The 18,142-nt window shown below is 35.8% G+C and overlaps 1 protein-coding gene across 4 annotated transcripts; it reads left to right on the plus strand.

Moving 5' to 3' along the window:
* Positions 1 to 1,054: 1,054 nt before the first annotated feature.
* LOC131003613 (inositol hexakisphosphate and diphosphoinositol-pentakisphosphate kinase VIP2-like) lies at positions 1,055 to 12,146 on the plus strand. 4 transcript variants are annotated; one of them, XR_009094742.1, is made up of 30 exons: positions 1,058 to 1,186; positions 1,282 to 1,435; positions 1,561 to 1,620; positions 1,777 to 1,823; positions 1,976 to 2,059; positions 2,669 to 2,732; positions 3,439 to 3,592; positions 3,798 to 3,868; positions 4,737 to 4,841; positions 5,370 to 5,462; positions 5,768 to 5,842; positions 6,388 to 6,473; positions 6,764 to 6,970; positions 7,053 to 7,152; positions 7,245 to 7,315; positions 7,405 to 7,486; positions 7,608 to 7,766; positions 7,877 to 7,919; positions 8,165 to 8,247; positions 8,437 to 8,499; positions 8,582 to 8,656; positions 8,772 to 8,897; positions 9,053 to 9,294; positions 9,375 to 9,419; positions 9,533 to 9,599; positions 9,875 to 9,946; positions 10,146 to 10,614; positions 10,766 to 10,933; positions 11,134 to 11,208; positions 11,450 to 12,146. XR_009094742.1 is itself a non-coding variant. In XM_057930146.1 (30 exons), exons 1-30 carry the CDS (start codon positions 1,355 to 1,357, stop codon positions 11,711 to 11,713), a joined length of 3,192 nt encoding a protein of 1,063 aa, XP_057786129.1. In that variant the 5' UTR covers positions 1,060 to 1,354; the 3' UTR covers positions 11,714 to 12,146. The 4 variants fall into 4 exon arrangements, 2 of the variants coding, with proteins under 2 accessions (XP_057786129.1, XP_057786130.1); XM_057930146.1 differs by having other exon boundaries at positions 1,060 to 1,435; positions 10,146 to 10,417; positions 10,557 to 10,614; XM_057930147.1 differs by having other exon boundaries at positions 1,061 to 1,417; positions 10,146 to 10,417; positions 10,557 to 10,614.
* The last annotated feature ends 5,996 nt before the right edge of the window (positions 12,147 to 18,142 follow it).

Here is an 18,142-nt window from a genome sequence, read left to right on the forward strand (position 1 = left end):
ATAATAGCAACAAGCCAGTCCGGAAAAATATTAGTCCAACACGTAGGTTGAGCTAATGTTCGGGCAAATTGAGCGAGACAATGTGCGGCCTTATTTGCCGATCTATAAGCATGACAAACACCAACTAGAAAGCAATCTCTTGCACTCTGCATAATCTATTTGACATCCTCAGAAAGCAAGTTCTCTTCTTCATCTCAGTTCGCCATAACCCGCACATCGAGAAGCAAATTCATGTAGATCTCCATAGGCCATAACTGATGTTCAATGCACGCCATAACTCCCTGAACGACAACCTAGATTTCAGCGAGCATGGCATTTGATGAGGACGGTAGCGATTTCGACAAAGCGGCACATGGTCGCCCTTTGTCATTCCGCATAATCACTCCCACACCAAACACATTATTCTCAACGTTAAATAACGCATCCATGTTCACCTTATAATTAACAAGTGTTGCGTGGCATATTCCAACATTTTCCCTCGGGCTTAAGTTTGATTATTAAAAACAATGTGTAATATTATCTGTCTTATATTATTGAAAAAAATTAAAAAAATTGAGGGCTTCAAAACCCCTTCTTCATTGGATTCACCTCGAATATTATTTATGATTTATTACTTTTATTGTGAAAATAAACATTTTATCTCAAAATTATTAAGTAGAATATCATTTTTGTATATATTAATTTAATAACACAAATTATCCTGTGCGAATATTCGCACGGATCACTCACATACTCTAAAGTTCTATTAAAATATGTGAATGATACCACCGTATTAATATTCATGTAAGAGACCTCTTATTTAATTAATAAATAGATCATACAATTAACTTATAAAAATATTAATTTAATTAATACATAGATCAGATACAATTAACGTGCATATTATAGAAGGTAACAAAATCAATCTAAAGCCCACCAAGTCTCAAAAACCGTCACTTTCCATGTTCATCACTTTATCGTATATTCTACGTTTCTTTAAATTCACTAACTAATGCTTACAGAATTACCCTCCAAATTCATACAAAACCCATAAAAAACAATGCTCTTGAATTTTTGTTACCCCCAATAATAATAATAATAAAAATAATGAAGAAGAAGAACCAAGCAAGACTGGCGTGTAATTCCTCGTCTTTACCATGTCGGTTGCGGATTTATTGCATCTGGCCTAACAACTTTGTAGTTATTTGTGGGTTTATGCATTTTTATATTTCATTTTTGGTTGCAATGTAATTGCGCCGGAATTCTATTGTATGTATATACTCTGCATGAATGTGGGTGCAGTGTGTTGGAATTTCTTCACTGAGCATTGAGGAGTGGAGGGCAGTGGTCAAAATTTCATCTTTTCCTGTTAAAAATGGTGGGTGGCGGTGTTTCTCGCAAGAAGGTTACGATAGGAGTGTGTGTTATGGAAAAGAAGGTGAAATGCGGCTCCGAGGTTCTGTTTGTTTCTTTTGATTTTTTTGTTATTGAGATTTTTGCTCCTCAAAAACCATGCACCATTAGCTTTCTTAGTGTCGATGACAGCTGATTTCTTGTCTTTTTTTGGGATAATTTTGTCAGGCTTTTTCTGGGCCGATGCTGCAGATTTTGGAGAGGCTGCAGGCATTTGGAGAATTCGATGTGAGTGAGTCTATTCCAACTTTGATGAAATTGGGCTCAAGGCAGGGAAAGATTCAATGCAATGATGTTTGAGGCTGAATTTGTTTGTTGAATTTCGGATACTCGATTTGTTTATCTTTTTGTTGTGATGTGTTCCTGATGATGATATGGTTGTAGATTGTGCATTTTGGGGACAAGGTAATCCTTGAAGAACCTATTGAAAGGTGAATTCCCCCCACCCCCACACACACTTGTAATTTTCAATGTTGAGGTTATTCTTTTTTGTTGTGGTTGTGTATGTAGCTTAGCTTCTTTGCTTTCGTTTGAGGAGCTTCATGTAAATGTTTGATTATTTATAGTTTTCTTGAAATTGCAGATGGCCTATATGTGACTGCTTGATTGCCTTCTATTCGACTGGGTATCCTCTGGAGAAGGCTGAAGCATATGCTACTCTAAGAAAGTAAGCGTACAACCTCATTATTGTTCTTACTCTCATGAGCAGACTCTTGTTTACTCTTATATTTTGTAGGTACATTTTCCATTACTGAATCTCTAATATGCATATTCCCTTCTACTATTCTTTTTCGTTTTACTGTATACATGCAACGATGTTAGGGCGTATATCTTATGAAATAATATGTTGAAGGTCTCAAGGAACTTCTGTTGTATATATCAGTTATTTAATGAAGAAGGAGCTAGGTGAAGACATATTAATATGTTGAAGCATCTAATGTATGTAATATCTGTGATTTCTTTGATGATAATAACAGCATAGCAAGAGTGTTTGGTTCATTGCATATGTTTGATCATCTCCTCCTTATACTCTTCTAGCATTCCTTTCTGTACGTCGAAGCATTTCTAGTCTCAGTATGTTGCTGCAGTTCCTTTAAATGGTACTCTGTTCCTTTCCACTGCCTTTGAAGTGGAGTTGTTCTGCGTTTGCACGCAACCAGTGCCATAGTGATCACTTTAACCTCGATTAACTTCTCAAATCAAATGTATTTTTTGCATGCTATATTTTCTCAAGTATCCCTCAGTATTGCTGCTCTTGTCATTTGATTTGCTGTAGGCCTTTTCTTGTAAACGAACTGGGGGAACAACATCTTCTTCATGATCGGAGGAGAGTGTATGAGGTTTGCATTTTAATCCTCAAGAGAAAGTTGATATACGTTAGACTTTGAAATATTTTCTACTTCCTACTCATTCCTTCCTCATTTCCTGTCAATTTTAAGCTCTAATGAAAGTGAAAGTTAACTGTTTGGATTCTCTCTCTCTCTCCACCCCCTTTCCTTGACTTCCCTCCCATTTGTTCTCTCCAATCAATGCATTAGCTTTTTTACGTGCACGTCTAATTTTTTGTTTCCTATTATCCACTTTACCCCAAACCAAACATAGCATCAGTCGTAAAAGAAACTTGCATCATTTTCAGGGGAATGGTAACTTTTCATGTCTCACATTCCTCAGAACTCAAAAGTCTCCATTTTTAGGTCAATGTAAACCATTTTGCGACTTCATTTGATTTCCATCTACTCAGAGCGTAAATCAATATCAATATATATCTCTAAAGTCAAAGCATTTCTTTGATTTATTTCTCTTTCCAATCAAAGCATGCACTCATTCTTGTTATCCATCTATTCTAGAAATAACAAAAAAGAAAAAAAAATTGAAGTCCAGTGTTGAACAAAACACTGCATATGCACTGTCATATATGTGTTCTCCACTGGATCGACGCAATACTACTTTGGACCAATATAATGTGTATCAGATAATTCTATAGTTTTCTTTTCCATCTAATAATATAATCATTAAAGTGGTAATGTTGTCTTCATTTGATGGCAGAGACTTGAAATGTTTGGAATTAATGTTCCAAGATATGCCCTAGTGAACAGAGAGTTTCCCAATCAAGAGCTGGATTTTTTTGTTGAGGAGGAGGATTTTGTTGAAGTTCACGGCAATCGGTTCTGGAAGCCTTTTGTGGAAAAGCCAATTCATGGTAAGGATATTCCAATAATATTTATTATAGCCGGTTCCATTATCTGGGGGTAATTGTTTGTAAATACGAACGAGCAGACGATACTGGAAGTTTATCTTGAAAACAAATGAAATAAGAAAGAGTATGAGCATCTTATACTGGAACCTTTTATTCTGTGCGCTCTTATTTCATTTTTTTTTTATTTTCGTTCTGTCTTTTTGTGAAGGTGATGATCACAGTATAATGATATATTACCCTAGTTCAGCTGGTGGGGGAATGAAGGAATTGTTTAGAAAGGTGAGAGCTTAGCAGATATTTGAGCTTATTTCAGTTAGTCCTTGATGTCCAGTCAATTTTGAGACACTTCTGAGTGATTCTTATTATTACCTATTTCTTGTAACGGCAACTATAGAATTAAGTTTCAATCGGAAGGCCGTTGAACCAGTTCTGCTGCTATGTAATACAATTCAATAAGTCCTCCCTAGTTTTAAAGCAGCAAATATCCAACCTTTTAGGTTGTCGGAGTAGGGAATGCGCTACCTTTTGGATACTTTGAGAGGTGAAACCCATTCTTTAGATTGACAAGAAAGCTATTTTGTTCCAAACTATTGTCTAATTATTAGTGGTGAAATCTAGCTCTAAAAGTTAGATTAGTTTTTTCTGAAACAGTTTCACATGCCAATTCAGTATTGAGTGTGCTGGCCACTGTGGAGCATTGAAACTTGTTTTAGGCCACAGACAATTTATATTTTTCATAAAATTATAGGTGTAGAATGCATCACAGTCATATAGTCGCGAGGCTCTTCACTGGAGCGATTTCATATTTCATGTTCAGATATTCATGTGTATGAAAAATATTGAGATATTAGTATTTTCATAATTACATGAAGTATTACTGAATAAATTATGCTTATATGAATTTTATTATTTTACTCACGAAATGTCTAATCCATATGTAGTTCATCATGGTTGGGGAAAGGTTTTTCCCTTTAAACTCACTAATTCGAAATAATCAATAATCTCAACATGACAACTAATGTATAAGAAGTTGCCTTAGTTATGAACTAATTTCAGATGAAAACTTGTTCATGTAATTGTGTGCATTACAGTTCACGTTCCTTCATTTTTCTACTTATGCAATGTAATACTATCCCATCTTTCTCAGGTTGGTAATCGGTCAAGTGAATTTCATCCAGATGTGAGAAGAGTGAGACGTGAAGGGTCTTATATATATGAGGAATTTATGCCCACTGGAGGCACAGATGTAAAGGTAGTTAATCCGTGCTGTTGGGTTTTTATGAATTAGTTCCTGATTGAACTTTTATCATATCTGTAGTTGCTAAATCCCAACATCCTAAAGAATATGGAAGTGTGATAGTATTCCTTCTTAGTATCATGCGGTGATGAACTCTATCTACTAGAATTAATATGTTTTTCATTCTCAAGCTCCTTGAGTGCTTAGAATTAGGCTGACAGCATTCAACTATAGTATGCAGTCACTCATCTTAAGGTTATAGATATGCTTTTGACATTTTCCAATGAATCTTTTCATCTGGAACTGCCTGATACAGTTTTCAGTTTTTCTGAGTATTTAATAAAAGATCAGAATAGAAATTATCTGATTGAAGTTATGTCGTACAGTGATCTTGTGACCTTCACCAAAACCACCCACAAGTGGGAGGAGAACTAAACCTGTTTAGAATTCTATTTTCTCAGATATTTATTGCTAAATTCTGCTTGGGGATACTGTATTATAAATTATTTTAAGAAAAAAATCCATCTTCTTAATGATTGTTAGGTGTACACAGTGGGTCCCGAATATGCTCATGCAGAGGCAAGGAAATCTCCAGTGGTTGATGGTGTAGTTATGAGAAACCCTGATGGTAAAGAAGTAAGTAACTTGGATGATCTCATCATCTCCCTCTTTTAAAGTTAGAACTAGTATCAATGAATGGGTTAGTTTTTCCTCACCATTTCTGTTTACTAGCTCACTTCTTAAGTACTATTAGCTGTTCTTAGGCCTGCTTCAATTACCTACTTCTTTTCTTCTGAAATTGGATAAGAAGTAAGAAAAATGAAGGTTCGCATCTTTTTCTTGCCATACTTGCAACCAAGTTGTTGTTGATGTACCTATCTAACCAATTTTCTTTATCCATTATATGAGGTATAAAGTGGGATCATTGGCTCCATTTTCAGGTTAGATATCCTGTTCTGCTCACTCCTATTGAGAAAGAAATGGCTCGAGAGGTCTGCATCGCATTTAGGCAAGCTGTAAGTAAATATGATACTTTCCGTGAGTAGTCGTTAATATTTAACTCAATTCAGTTTTCTTTTTTCCCATAAATTATCAAATGAGTTAGAAATAGTTGTTAGACTTGGTGACTGTGGCCTCCGTATAAGTTTCTTCACTGCCTCCTGCAGCTTACACGATGAAAATATCTTCTTAATGACTTAGGAAGTCATTTAATCGCTTCAGATGGTTTTCAATATTAAGAAGCATCATCCGAAGTACTTAGTTCCTGCATTTTCCATAAATATTTAGACTTTGTATGATTCATCTTATGAGGTATTAGTCAAAATGTTTGATATATCAGTTTTACACCATTGGTTGTATATATTTCATGCATTGTAAGACTTCTTGACCAATTTCTTCTTCTAATTGATCTCAGTGGACTTTAGTAAATGCTATTTCCTCTCGGGCTTCCTCGAGCTTTAGTTTAGCTGTACCGTGGCATTAATAGACTTTCTTAGGGCATATTTTTAGTGTTTTCTTTTTCTAAAGGGGCAGCTCAGTTTTTCATAAGCATGACATACAGGTTTGTGGCTTCGATCTCTTGCGCTGTGAGGGGCGTTCCTATGTTTGTGATGTCAATGGATGGAGCTTCGTCAAGAACTCTTACAAGTGAGATTTCTTGTTCCTGTTTTCATTTTTTGTTGTCAGATCGATTTTGTATCATTTGGTGGATAGATTTGAACTATGGTAAAACCATGGACTACTCTGAACATTGCAGCGACCTCTTTAAAGACTATGTTACCTTCATTTGTGACGCCCCTTCTGAATATTGCAACGACCTCTTTAAAGACCATGTTACCTTCATTTGTGACACCCCTTCTTGTTACTCCTTGTACCCCTCGATCTTTTCTTTTCAATTGTTTCTTGGGCTTCTGAATATTTTGAAATTACTATGCCAGATATTATGATGATGCTGCATGTGTTCTGAGGAAAATGTTTCTCGATGCTAAAGCTCCACATCTTTCATCAACAATTCCTCCAGTTCTACCTTGGAAGGTTAGCGAACCAACTCAGCCCACTGATGGCCTAACACGTCAGGGAAGTGGGATAATCGGAACTTTTGGGCAGTCTGAAGAACTGCGTTGCGTGATTGCCATTGTTCGTCAGTAAGATGTTACCTTTTGTTTACTGTTCTAATTAAACACTACGAGTTTCGTTATCCCATGATAAGTGCTCCTCTGCTCTCAGTGGTGACAGAACTCCGAAACAGAAAGTGAAGTTGCGAGTTACTGAGGAAAAACTTTTGAATTTGATGTTGAAGTATAACGGGGGGAAACCTAGAGCAGAGGTGCTTATTTTATTCTTCCTTGCAATCCTCATTCTTTTTTTATACGTGCGTCTTTCCCTTGTAATAATACTCTTCCATCCCTCTTTCTGCAGACAAAGCTCAAAACTGCTGTTCAACTGCAAGATCTTTTGGATGCGACACGAATTTTAGTTCCTCGTGTTAGGTGTGTGAATTTTTCCCAGTTTAGTTGTATCCACTTAATAAATGTGTGCCTTCTTTGCTTTGTTTTGATAATATGCATGTATCTTGCAGACCCGATCAAGAGAGTGATAGTGAAGCTGAAGACATCGAGCATGCTGAAAAGCTTCGGCTAGTGAAAGCCGTGCTTGAGGAGGTCCATATCATCCTTCATTAGTAAAATCTGCCTTGATCTTTCCTTCATTTTCTTATTATATATGTCTGCTCTGATATTTGTTAGTGCTAATTATAATGGTTATCGATGCTATGGTATCCAGGGGGGGCATTTCTCTGGCATTTATCGCAAAGTCCAACTTAAGCCATTAAACTGGGTCAAAGTGGCGAAAGCAAATGGCGAAGGGGAAGAGGAAAGGCCTACTGAGGCCCTCATGATTCTCAAATACGGCGGTGTCCTTACGCATGCTGGTAGAAAGCAGGTAAAATTATCTTCTTCTATCATGAATATGATGACCATTTTTTGCAATTTTCATTCTTTAATCAAACCATCTGTGGCCTTTTTAACTGTGCTAATCAATTTTGCTGGCAGGCTGAAGAACTAGGACGGTATTTCCGGAACAATATGTATCCAGGTTAGCAATTAAATCTCCGTATTGATCTCTGATACTGCAGTTTGTAAACAGTTCTCAATTTTAGCTTTAATGCATATCACACTGCACTAACATTTATCCATTTGAGTTCTACTGATTTATGCACCCGCCGACAAACCAAGATCCTTCACTAAGCCAATGCTTCTGTTTACATTTAAACATTGTTTAGTATCGATATACCTCTCTTGTTACTACTTTTTCAAGTTTTCCCGTGACGCCAATCTCAGGTGAAGGTACGGGCCTGCTTCGCCTCCACAGTACATATCGCCATGATTTAAAGATATACAGCTCAGACGAAGGCCGCGTGCAGGTTAGGCTCTCCGTAGCTCTTTTATGACTGTGTATTCAATGCATCTGCAAGCTCTGTTTGTTTATCCTTTATTTATTTTTTTCTCTAGAGAGTGATTCTTGGATGTCAGGGGTTCTATATGCTGCCTTCATCTTTAATCCGATCATAATATGCTTGTCGATTATTCAGTTATATATTTACCATTGACAGATGTCTGCAGCTGCTTTTGCTAAAGGTCTTCTAGACTTGGAAGGGCAATTGACACCGATCTTGGTAGGTAAAACATTCATAACTCCAATTAACGATACATTATTATTTTGAATTGTCAACTTCACGTTCTCTTAAACCGTCTAAGGTTTCGCTTGTCAGTAAAGACTCTTCTATGTTGGACGGATTGGAAAATGCCAGTTCCGAGATGGTAGAAGCTAAGGTTAGCCTTTTGAGTCGCAATTTATTGTGTTTATGCATTTTTATACACCATTGTATCCTGAAAACTATATATGTTTTCTTTAAACTACTTTGTTTCGTCTTTGCTCTTTCACCAGGCCAAACTAAACGAGATTATAACTTCTGAAAATACGACCGAGAGCACTGACCCGCCAGAAGAAAAGCCTTGGATGGTAGATGGGTGTGGAGTTCCTCCAAATGCGTCCCAACTTCTTCCCGAAATTGTAAATTGCTAACTTGCTTCGTGAAATACGTGGCCTTTCCTTGTGTTACTTTCTGTTTTTGCATTTCGAGTCATGTTGAATCTTCCCCAACCGAGCGAGCTTGTTTTTGGTATTATCTATGGACTATGAATCCCTTTTATCAAAATCAAAACCAGGTGAAGTTAACAAAGAAGCTCACTGAGCAAGTAAGACTTCTAGCCAAGGATGAGAATGAGGAGCTCGCTGGGAAGACCTCTTACGATGTGATTCTTCCGTACGATCAAGCAAAGGCACTTGGCAAGACGAGTATGGATGTTGATCGAATCGCTGCTGGCTTACCTTGTGGCAGCGAGGGATTTCTTCTCATGCTTGCTCGGTGGAGAAAACTCGCGATGGATTTGTATAACGAACGCAGAGAGTATGTCTTGTCCCATCTATTTCCCCTTTCGAATTGTGCATTTTGATCTCTTAACTTTAACTATGCACGTGCAATTGCAGGCGGTTTGACATTACACAAATACCAGATGTTTATGACTCGAGCAAGTAAGAGATGTACAATTTTTTTGTGGCAAATCATAATATTTTGATTATGAATTACATCAGTAAGTTTCTCCAATCTGATTCTGGTTTATCTTTTCTTCCTTTCGGTTTGACAGATACGATCTCTTGCACAATGGACATCTAAAATTAGAAGGCCTATACGAACTTTTCAAAGTGGCGCAGGTATGAAATAGCCAATCCGGTGATGCATGCTCTCTTAGGTTCGATAACCTCTCGACTGCGCTGCTCCTCTTCCCATGACCTCAACACGAAAATTTAAAGGAAAGTGAACTACAATATAAAAAAAAATAGTTATCTTCTTTGTGGCTGATGCTCTTAGTCTCTCAATGTGCATAGCGCCCTTGTCTATTTCATGTGAAGGAAGAGTAATACGTTCTACAGAAATGGAGTCGCATGCTTAAATTTTTCGCATTAATTGAACTATGATTTTCTTGTAGTTACTTGCAGATGGTGTTATTCCGAACGAGTATGGAATCAACCCAAAACAGAAATTGAAAATTGGATCCAAGGTCTGTTAAAACTAACTACTTTTGGACTTGCTGCAACCAACATATTTTCTTCTTGAGATGAACTTATTATTGTGTTGCTATTTTCCTCACAAATAAATAAATAAATGAATGAATCTCGACTTGTTTTGCCTGCTGCATATAAGAAAAATTCTCTAGCTAATCCATCATATTCAAAGCCTCATCTTGTGAGAATTTTCAGATTGCTCGTCGTTTGTTGGGGAAGATCTTGATCGATCTGCGAAACACGCGTGAAGAAGCGATCAGCATTGCCGAGTTGAAGAGCAGCCAAGATAGCAATGCAGAAGTCCCTAGCATTGTAAGAGAAGATTCAGATAGTCAAATAAAATCTCAAAGTAAAATCGAACTCGCGGCGAAAGGTAGTCTCAGCAGTGAGAAATCCATGGATCAAGATGATGACGACGACAAAGAACCCAAGTACCGATTGGACCCCAAAGTAAGTATTTGCATAGCGTTTTTGGTTTTTTGCAGATTTATTTTTCGAATTTTATGATATTGTAAGTTTTTGCTTTGCAAAAATTGAATTCTCAATTCAAACTGTTTGAAACTGTGATAGTTTTTCTTCCAATGTATGTATGTTTACTTCCATCAGGTATGCAAATGTAAGAACACCGGAACGACACGTGCGGACGCGCCTATATTTTACATCGGTGAGTATATATAATTCCCTCATCATATGATAACATCACTAAGCAAACAAAATTTACTTTTCCCCATACCTAAATTTCTCCATACAAAATCCTATCTTCAACTTCAATTTAAAATTTAAACTATGTTGAATTTGATTTTTTTGGTTGATAGGAATCCCATATCCATTCCTTGATGAACGTCCTTCGCTACTGCAACATGGACGAGTCTCTCCAAGGAGAACCGAGTCTCGTGTGTGACAGCACCTTGGAGCGCTTGTGTCGGACAAAGGAGCTTGACTACATGAGTTACATTGTGTTCAGGTTATTTGAGAACACAGAGGTTCGTCTCTGTGATCTAATGCTCGTTTCCATTCTTCCTCGATTTCTATGTTATGGCCACTCACATAGTCACATTTAGTTCATTCAACATGATTTCTCATCAAGAAATCAAAATTTGAACAAAAACATGCATCTTCTTGCGTTTGAGAGACGAACAATTTTGTGTAATCGCTTGCTAAATGGTATTTGAAATCAATGCAGGTGGCATTGGAAGATCCAAAAAGATTCCGCGTGGAAATGACCTTTAGCCGAGGTGCAGACTTATCCCCTTTGGAGGTAACTTCAACCTCAACTGATCTTAATCCTCCTTTCAATCTCATCATCTATTATTAGCAGCAAATATACCAATGTCAGCTTTGACGATACTCGGCTCGTTAGCTTCTTATTTTTTATTTCATTTTCCCCACCAATATGGAAATATTCATGTCTTCATCATCATCATCCTCAAGTATGCATTTGGTTTTGAAGCCTATAGAAGTTCTTGAAACTAAGGTCTATGTTGCTCGATTTATGGCAGCAAAATGATGACACGTCTTCGTGGCATCAAGAGCACACGTTGGCCATAAATGGCCCTGAGCGGCTGCAAGAAGTGGGATCATACTTGACATTCGAGAGGATGGAGAGGATGATCCGGCCCTTCGCAATGCCAGCAGAAGATTTCCCTCCTCCCACGATTCCTCAAGGATTCTCCGGCTACTTCTCCAAGAGCGCGGCTGTTTTGGAACGCCTCGTTAATCTTTGGCCCTTCAACAGGAACTCATCACACACCAACGGGAAGTAGTCAAGTCACATAATCCTTCCATTCTGCCCATCAAGATCGAGTCTTTCGCCTTTTTTCGCTCGATAAAATTGCTGCATTTTTGTCCATTCATGTGGGTGGTGGTTCAAATGATGAGATCCTTGATCATGTTTGTGTTTTGCTAGATTCATGGTGACAGTTTTGAGACTGAGAAGAAAGGGTTGTTTATTTGTTTTTTCTTTGGTGCAAGATTTTGTTGGTAGATTGTGGTGGGCCTGTAAATGGTGAATTTGAGCCCAACAAAATGTTTTTGTAGGCCCCTTTTGTTTGAAGCCTACCATATATATAATCATAGGAAATTTTAGGTTTCTCTAGAATCTTAGTGGGCCTATTTTCTCCTAGACATTTTGTTGTTGGACATAAATGGGTTGCAACAGTGACTCGGCGATGTCGACATTTTGTTCTATTTTCTCAACACTCTCTCTCTCTCTCTCTCACACACACACACATACACACAAGAAAAACAAACACAGACACACAGACAATTTTGTCACACACATGGACAGATACATAGAGTGACAAACAACTCCTCTCTCTCTCTTTTTTTTTTTTAAAGTCTCTCGCTCTCACACACGCATTTTATTTTATTCTTTTGAAAAAAGATTTTTGTTTTGACAAGATTCTTTCAATTAGTTATTTAATGCAAATTGTCGTATTTCAACATTTTAGAAACTGTATATTGATGATTACTGTCTTAATAGTACTAAAAGAAGAAGCTCTCTCCTCTCACACACACACACACAAACATCTTATTTCTGAAAACACAAAATCTTGGGTACACCTGGGTGTACCGTACAACCGGGTTGACCCGTATTCATAATAGTATTATTTATATGGGTTGGGTCAGGATATGGATTCAAATCATGGTATGGATCAAAATTTTAGTGAAGGTATAACCCGATTGTACGGTACACCCGGTGTACCCTACACCCGGGTGTACCCAAGATCACCTCTTCTGAAAAAAGATACTCCGTAATTGTATTGACAAGATTCTTCCAATTGGTTTTTTAATGCAAATTGTCGTACTTCAACAATTTAGACATTATACATTTGATGAGCTGTCTTAATAGTAAAAGAAATGAATACTATCCCTTTCAAAAAAAAAAAATGAATACTAAACAATGTGTGAGCTTCGTCCAACTTTGAATAAATTTAGCTATGCTTCTTCCAAACAAATATCCAAATTATGGTTTAAAATTTTCATTGAATAATAATGCCAAGAATACTAAAAATAGGGATAATAAATATTCAATTCAAGCACGCATACACGTGTACTTATATGAGGTTTTAGTCTATACGAGTCTTCGCAATAATTAGATACTTGTGGTCCTATGCATTTATTTTGATCAATCTATGTCAACAATTTTCCCTATATATCAGATTGTGTATATATTGGAGGTTTGAAAATGAGGAAATTTCATAATCTTACGAAATCTTAACTACAAGTCTTTGGAATTAGTAATTGTAAATTGTAATTTATTTTACTCTTGGTTAAAATACTTGAAGAGGAGAGAGGGGTGATTGCCTGATTTGCTATAAACTTCTCACCTAATTTGAAGCCCAAGAGGAGTATTAATTTGCCATAAACTTGATGGTTGAATAGTTCAAATAAGTTGAAAATTCTTCAAACTCAAGCTAATATGCTAGTTTCCTCGTCATCTATATTTATACTTATATAAAATCTAAATAGATAGAACAAAATTATACATATGCCAGTTTCCATTCACAGGACTCTCACAATTGTCCAATAATTTTTTCATGAATTATTGTCCAATAGATATTTCATTGATCATTTTAAATTTCAAAATCACCGAAGTAAAAAAATAAAAAATAAAAATCACCAAAGTAAAGAAAACATTAGTACAATATTTTAGAAAACAATTTAAAGGAATGATTGAGCTAACAATTTACATCAACATAATTCATTTCGGACAATAACCAGTTCTATACTTCTATTTATACTAAGTGTAAAACTTTACATATTTTTTTTAAAATGCTAGAGCATCCTCAGTGGGGGTGACCTGATAGATGGGGACCACATTGGGTCAAGGAGGCTACAGTGGGATGACATGATAACTGACCTGATTTTTTTTTTGATTTTTATATTTTTCATTAAATTTAATTGCACAAATTTAAATAACATAATTTACTTCAAATTTAAATTGCATTAATTTTAAAATCCTAAAAATTACATAAATCTTAAAAATTTAAAGACATATTCTAAAATAACTATTCCGGCTCTAGAGGTCCGAAACGTGTTCAAATGTGCTCGATCAAATCATGTATTTATAGAAGGGAGAAAAAAAAAAGGAAAAGTGGAGCAAACGGCTATGAAGCCATTGGTTAAAAAAAAAAAGGGAAATGGGGTTAACGGCTATGTTGGCCGAAAATTCAAACATTTTAAATATTATTATTATTATTAGGGGCATGTAAACGCGCGCACGATTTTATAGATATCAGGCTTGACCTGATAGATCAGGTCACACTCGAGTGGGGGAGGCTGCAGTGGGCGACCCAATAGGGTGGGTGACTCGAGACCCCCTGTCGGGGCACCCACTGCGGGTACTCTTATAAGTCTAGTTATGAATGGTTGTATATATATTGTATAAAGATTATATATTATCAAAATTCAAGTGATAATGTTGTATATAAAGGAGTCATCCAAATTTATCATAACTTTTACTTGTTTTATTTAGTTCTTAGATACATAAGATTAAATAATCATCTCTACAAATGATCCATCTTACAATAAATGTTACATTGTGTGTTGAATAATATTTGATGATCAAATCAATAGGTTTCATCCGCTAAATTTGAAAATTTAATATTTTCCAAACTAACCAAACTAATTAAATTTTAGTGCACTTAAGACATCATCTAACTTAATAGTACTTCTACTCCATCAAACTGGCCAACTCTCTTATCTCTACTGTCCTCCTCCAAGTGGATAAAATATATTTTGAAGAAAGTTCGAATTGTATAACATGAATCAAAAAATAATAGTTCTACAAACTATTTCTAGGTTAGTAGAAATCTAAAAGAAAATATAGTGTATATATATGATGAAATGAATGTTAAGTAACTGATAATGATCGTAGATTAAAAAAAATGTTGTCAATATCATGGTCATTGATTGACTCGCATCCAACTATAAAAAACCATTATTATTTGGACCAATATATAGTATTTGTTAAATCTAATTTATACTATAAGATAATAAATTCATAAATCTTATCTTTCTAATGATGAAAATATTAATTATACTATCAATTTTACAATAAAAAAAGACCGACTTTAAAAATGATTTTATGAGTTTTAGTTGAAAGTAGCTTATAACTTTTATTTTTTATGAATTTTGTTTAGTAATTTATTTAAATAATAAGTAAAAGACCTTAGATATGGAGTAATAGAAAAAATGACTATGTTCTAACCACATAAATACAAAAAATAATCTGGACTTTCACAAAAGGTATAAAAACATAAGAGGAAGCACTCTAATGTAGCCAAAACCTTTTAGTCATAGGAAATTCTAGCCATACAAATACAAATATGGAAATAATAACATTTCTAAACAAAATACTCTTTTAGAGCATCCGCATTGGGACCTCCTTGATAGCCTCCTTGATAGCCTACTTGATAGTGTTTGTGTTATTGAGTAGGTAGTGCTGCATTGGAGTTCCTTGATAGCCTACTTGATATTTTTAGTTTTTAAAGAGGAGAGAGAAATTTTTAAAGAGAAGAAGAGAATTAAAAAAAAAAGAAAAAAAAAAGAAATTATCGAGTATACTCGATAACTCGAGTAGCACTCGAGTAGCACTCACTTGCATCGCCTACTCGAGTGGCTACTCGAGTTCGAGTAAGGCATCGAGGAGAAGCGATGCCAATGCTCTTAGTATGTAACAATGTAAAATACTCTATTACACACTTTTTCACAATTATACACTTTTATATGATAAAAGAGGAGTTTTTTCCTCCATTTTTTCCCTCTCTTTTTCTCTCTCTTCTTCCATCATTTTTCACTATTTTTCTTTTTTTTTAATATTTTTAATTCTTTTCGAAACATCATCAAATTTTATCTATGAAAAAATATTCAATATGCATTTTAAATTTAAATTCGTGATGATCTTTAATATGATAAAAGATATCATAAAAAATGAATTTAAAACGAATAAGTTATGAAAAAATTAAAATATTTTATTTTCTCTCTTCATTAAAATTTTATAATTTTTTATTTATGTTGTGTATGAAAATATTTATTTATTTAGTATGATGTGTATTACTATATAATAATAATAATATGTAATTTTAATTTTCATTATCAAATAATTTTAAATTATAATACTATAATTATCATTACATTTTATGTAAAGTTGAAAATCTATTTTTATTGAGTAATTGATGTGGATATTTTTTTTTTAGTTTTGAAATATTTTATAATTATTTATATTTTAATTCTATTTAATATTTGTATTTGTTTATTCAAATATGTTGTTAATTTCAATGTCCGTCGTGCATCGCACGAATGGTCGTACTAGTTTACTATTACTACACACTTTGTGTGAAAAGGTAACAATATAAAACACAATGTTGAACTGCTTATGACAATGCATTGTATAGTGCTGCTACTGGATTCAATTTTATTACCCAAATAGAAATAGTTATTCCAATTTTATCCAGCATCTCATGTAGGGGTGAGCATCGGTTCGGTTCGATGCAAAATCAAACCAAAAATTCAAAACTGAAAATCGAATCGATCGATGGTTAAAATTGGAACCGAACCGCACCAATTGGGGGTGCCAAACCGAACCGAAACTGAACCGGTAAAATCGTCGGTTTCGGTTCGGAACCGAACCGATCTCTTTTTTCGAAAAAACCAATTAAAACCTGTAAAATAATGTAAAAATATAAATATATATAATTTTTGAGAAAACCAATTAATATATTATAAAATATATAAAATATAAATATATTATAAAATATTAAAATAAATAATAAACCAATTAAAAATTAGAAAATTAATTATATATTATAAATATTACTCCCTCCGTCCCACTGTATCTGAGACTCTTTCTATTTTGGGCGTCCCACTGTAAGTGAGACTCTTTCCTTTTTGGGTAAAAGTTTTTCCCTTTAAACACTTTTTCACTTTTCCACCTACACACAAAATACATCTTTCTTAATTCCCGTATCCCAAAAAAGGTCTCACTTATAGTGAGACGGAGGGAGTAATATTTATCGGTTCGATTCGGTTTAAAACCGAACCAAAAATTAAAACCGAAACCGAATCGAAACTTATCGATTTTAATTTTCGGAACCGAACTGAAACCGAATCAGTGGAATCGGGACCGAACCACACCAAAACGGTTCGGTTCGGTTCAATTTTGCATTTCGGTTCGATTTCTGCTCACCCCTAATCTCATGTTCTTAGGTTTCATATCATATGTTGCTATGTTGATGCATTCGAGGCGGATTATCAGATCATTTTAGGCATGCTATTTATTCGCAAAATGCACAAACAATGAAAAAAATACTAAAAAAGGTGACCCAAAATACGAACATAATACTGCACACTAGGGCTGGGAATTTCGGGATCGGGTATCGGGTACCTGATTACCCGACCCGAAAAAATCGGGTATTGGGTACCCGATACCCGAAAAATCGGGTTCGGGTTCGGGATCGGGTATTTAGGGTGTTAGAAAATCGGGTATCGGGTATACCCGAAATACCCGAATTAATTAATTTAATATATTTGAATTATTTTAAATTATTTAATACATTGGAACAGCTGTAATCCAATCCCAGCCCTATTTCCCTTGAATCCCTTCGGCCCTTCCAATTTCGCAAATCCCAAATCCCAAATTCTCAATCCCAGCTCGCCCGGCCACCCCACTCCAGAATCGTTTCCGTTTCCGGCGACCCAGCGGCGGCGCCCCTCGCCAGTGAGGAGCTCGCTCCCAGCCCCCCCAGCCGCGACCTCGCCCAGTCGCCCCTTTGTTCCGCCGCCGAGCTTGTTGCCCCGCAGCAGCCGTGCCGCCAGTGGAGCCCCGCAGCAGCACGCAGCAGCTTGCTGCCCCCGCCCCGCCAGCCGCGACCTCGCCCAGCCCCCAGCCGCTTGTTCCGCCGCCGAGCTTGTCTACGGTTTTTTTTTTTTTGATTGAATTTAATGATTAGCCTCATTTGAATTTGCTGAGTCTCGATCTGTATTTTGTATGAATTTTGTTGATCTGTATGAATTTTCTTGATCTGTATGAATTTGTATGAATTTTCTTGATCTGTATTTTGTATGAATCTTGAATCCTTGATCTGTATTTTGTATGAATTTTCTTGATCTGTATGAATCTCGATCGGGTATTAGGGTACCCGAATACCCGACTCGGGTAGGGTACCCGATTTCGTTTTCGGGGTCGGGGT

This window comes from Salvia miltiorrhiza, unplaced genomic scaffold, assembly GCF_028751815.1.
Source record: "Salvia miltiorrhiza cultivar Shanhuang (shh) unplaced genomic scaffold, IMPLAD_Smil_shh original_scaffold_233, whole genome shotgun sequence".
In the NCBI taxonomy this organism is placed as follows: domain Eukaryota; kingdom Viridiplantae; phylum Streptophyta; class Magnoliopsida; order Lamiales; family Lamiaceae; genus Salvia; species Salvia miltiorrhiza.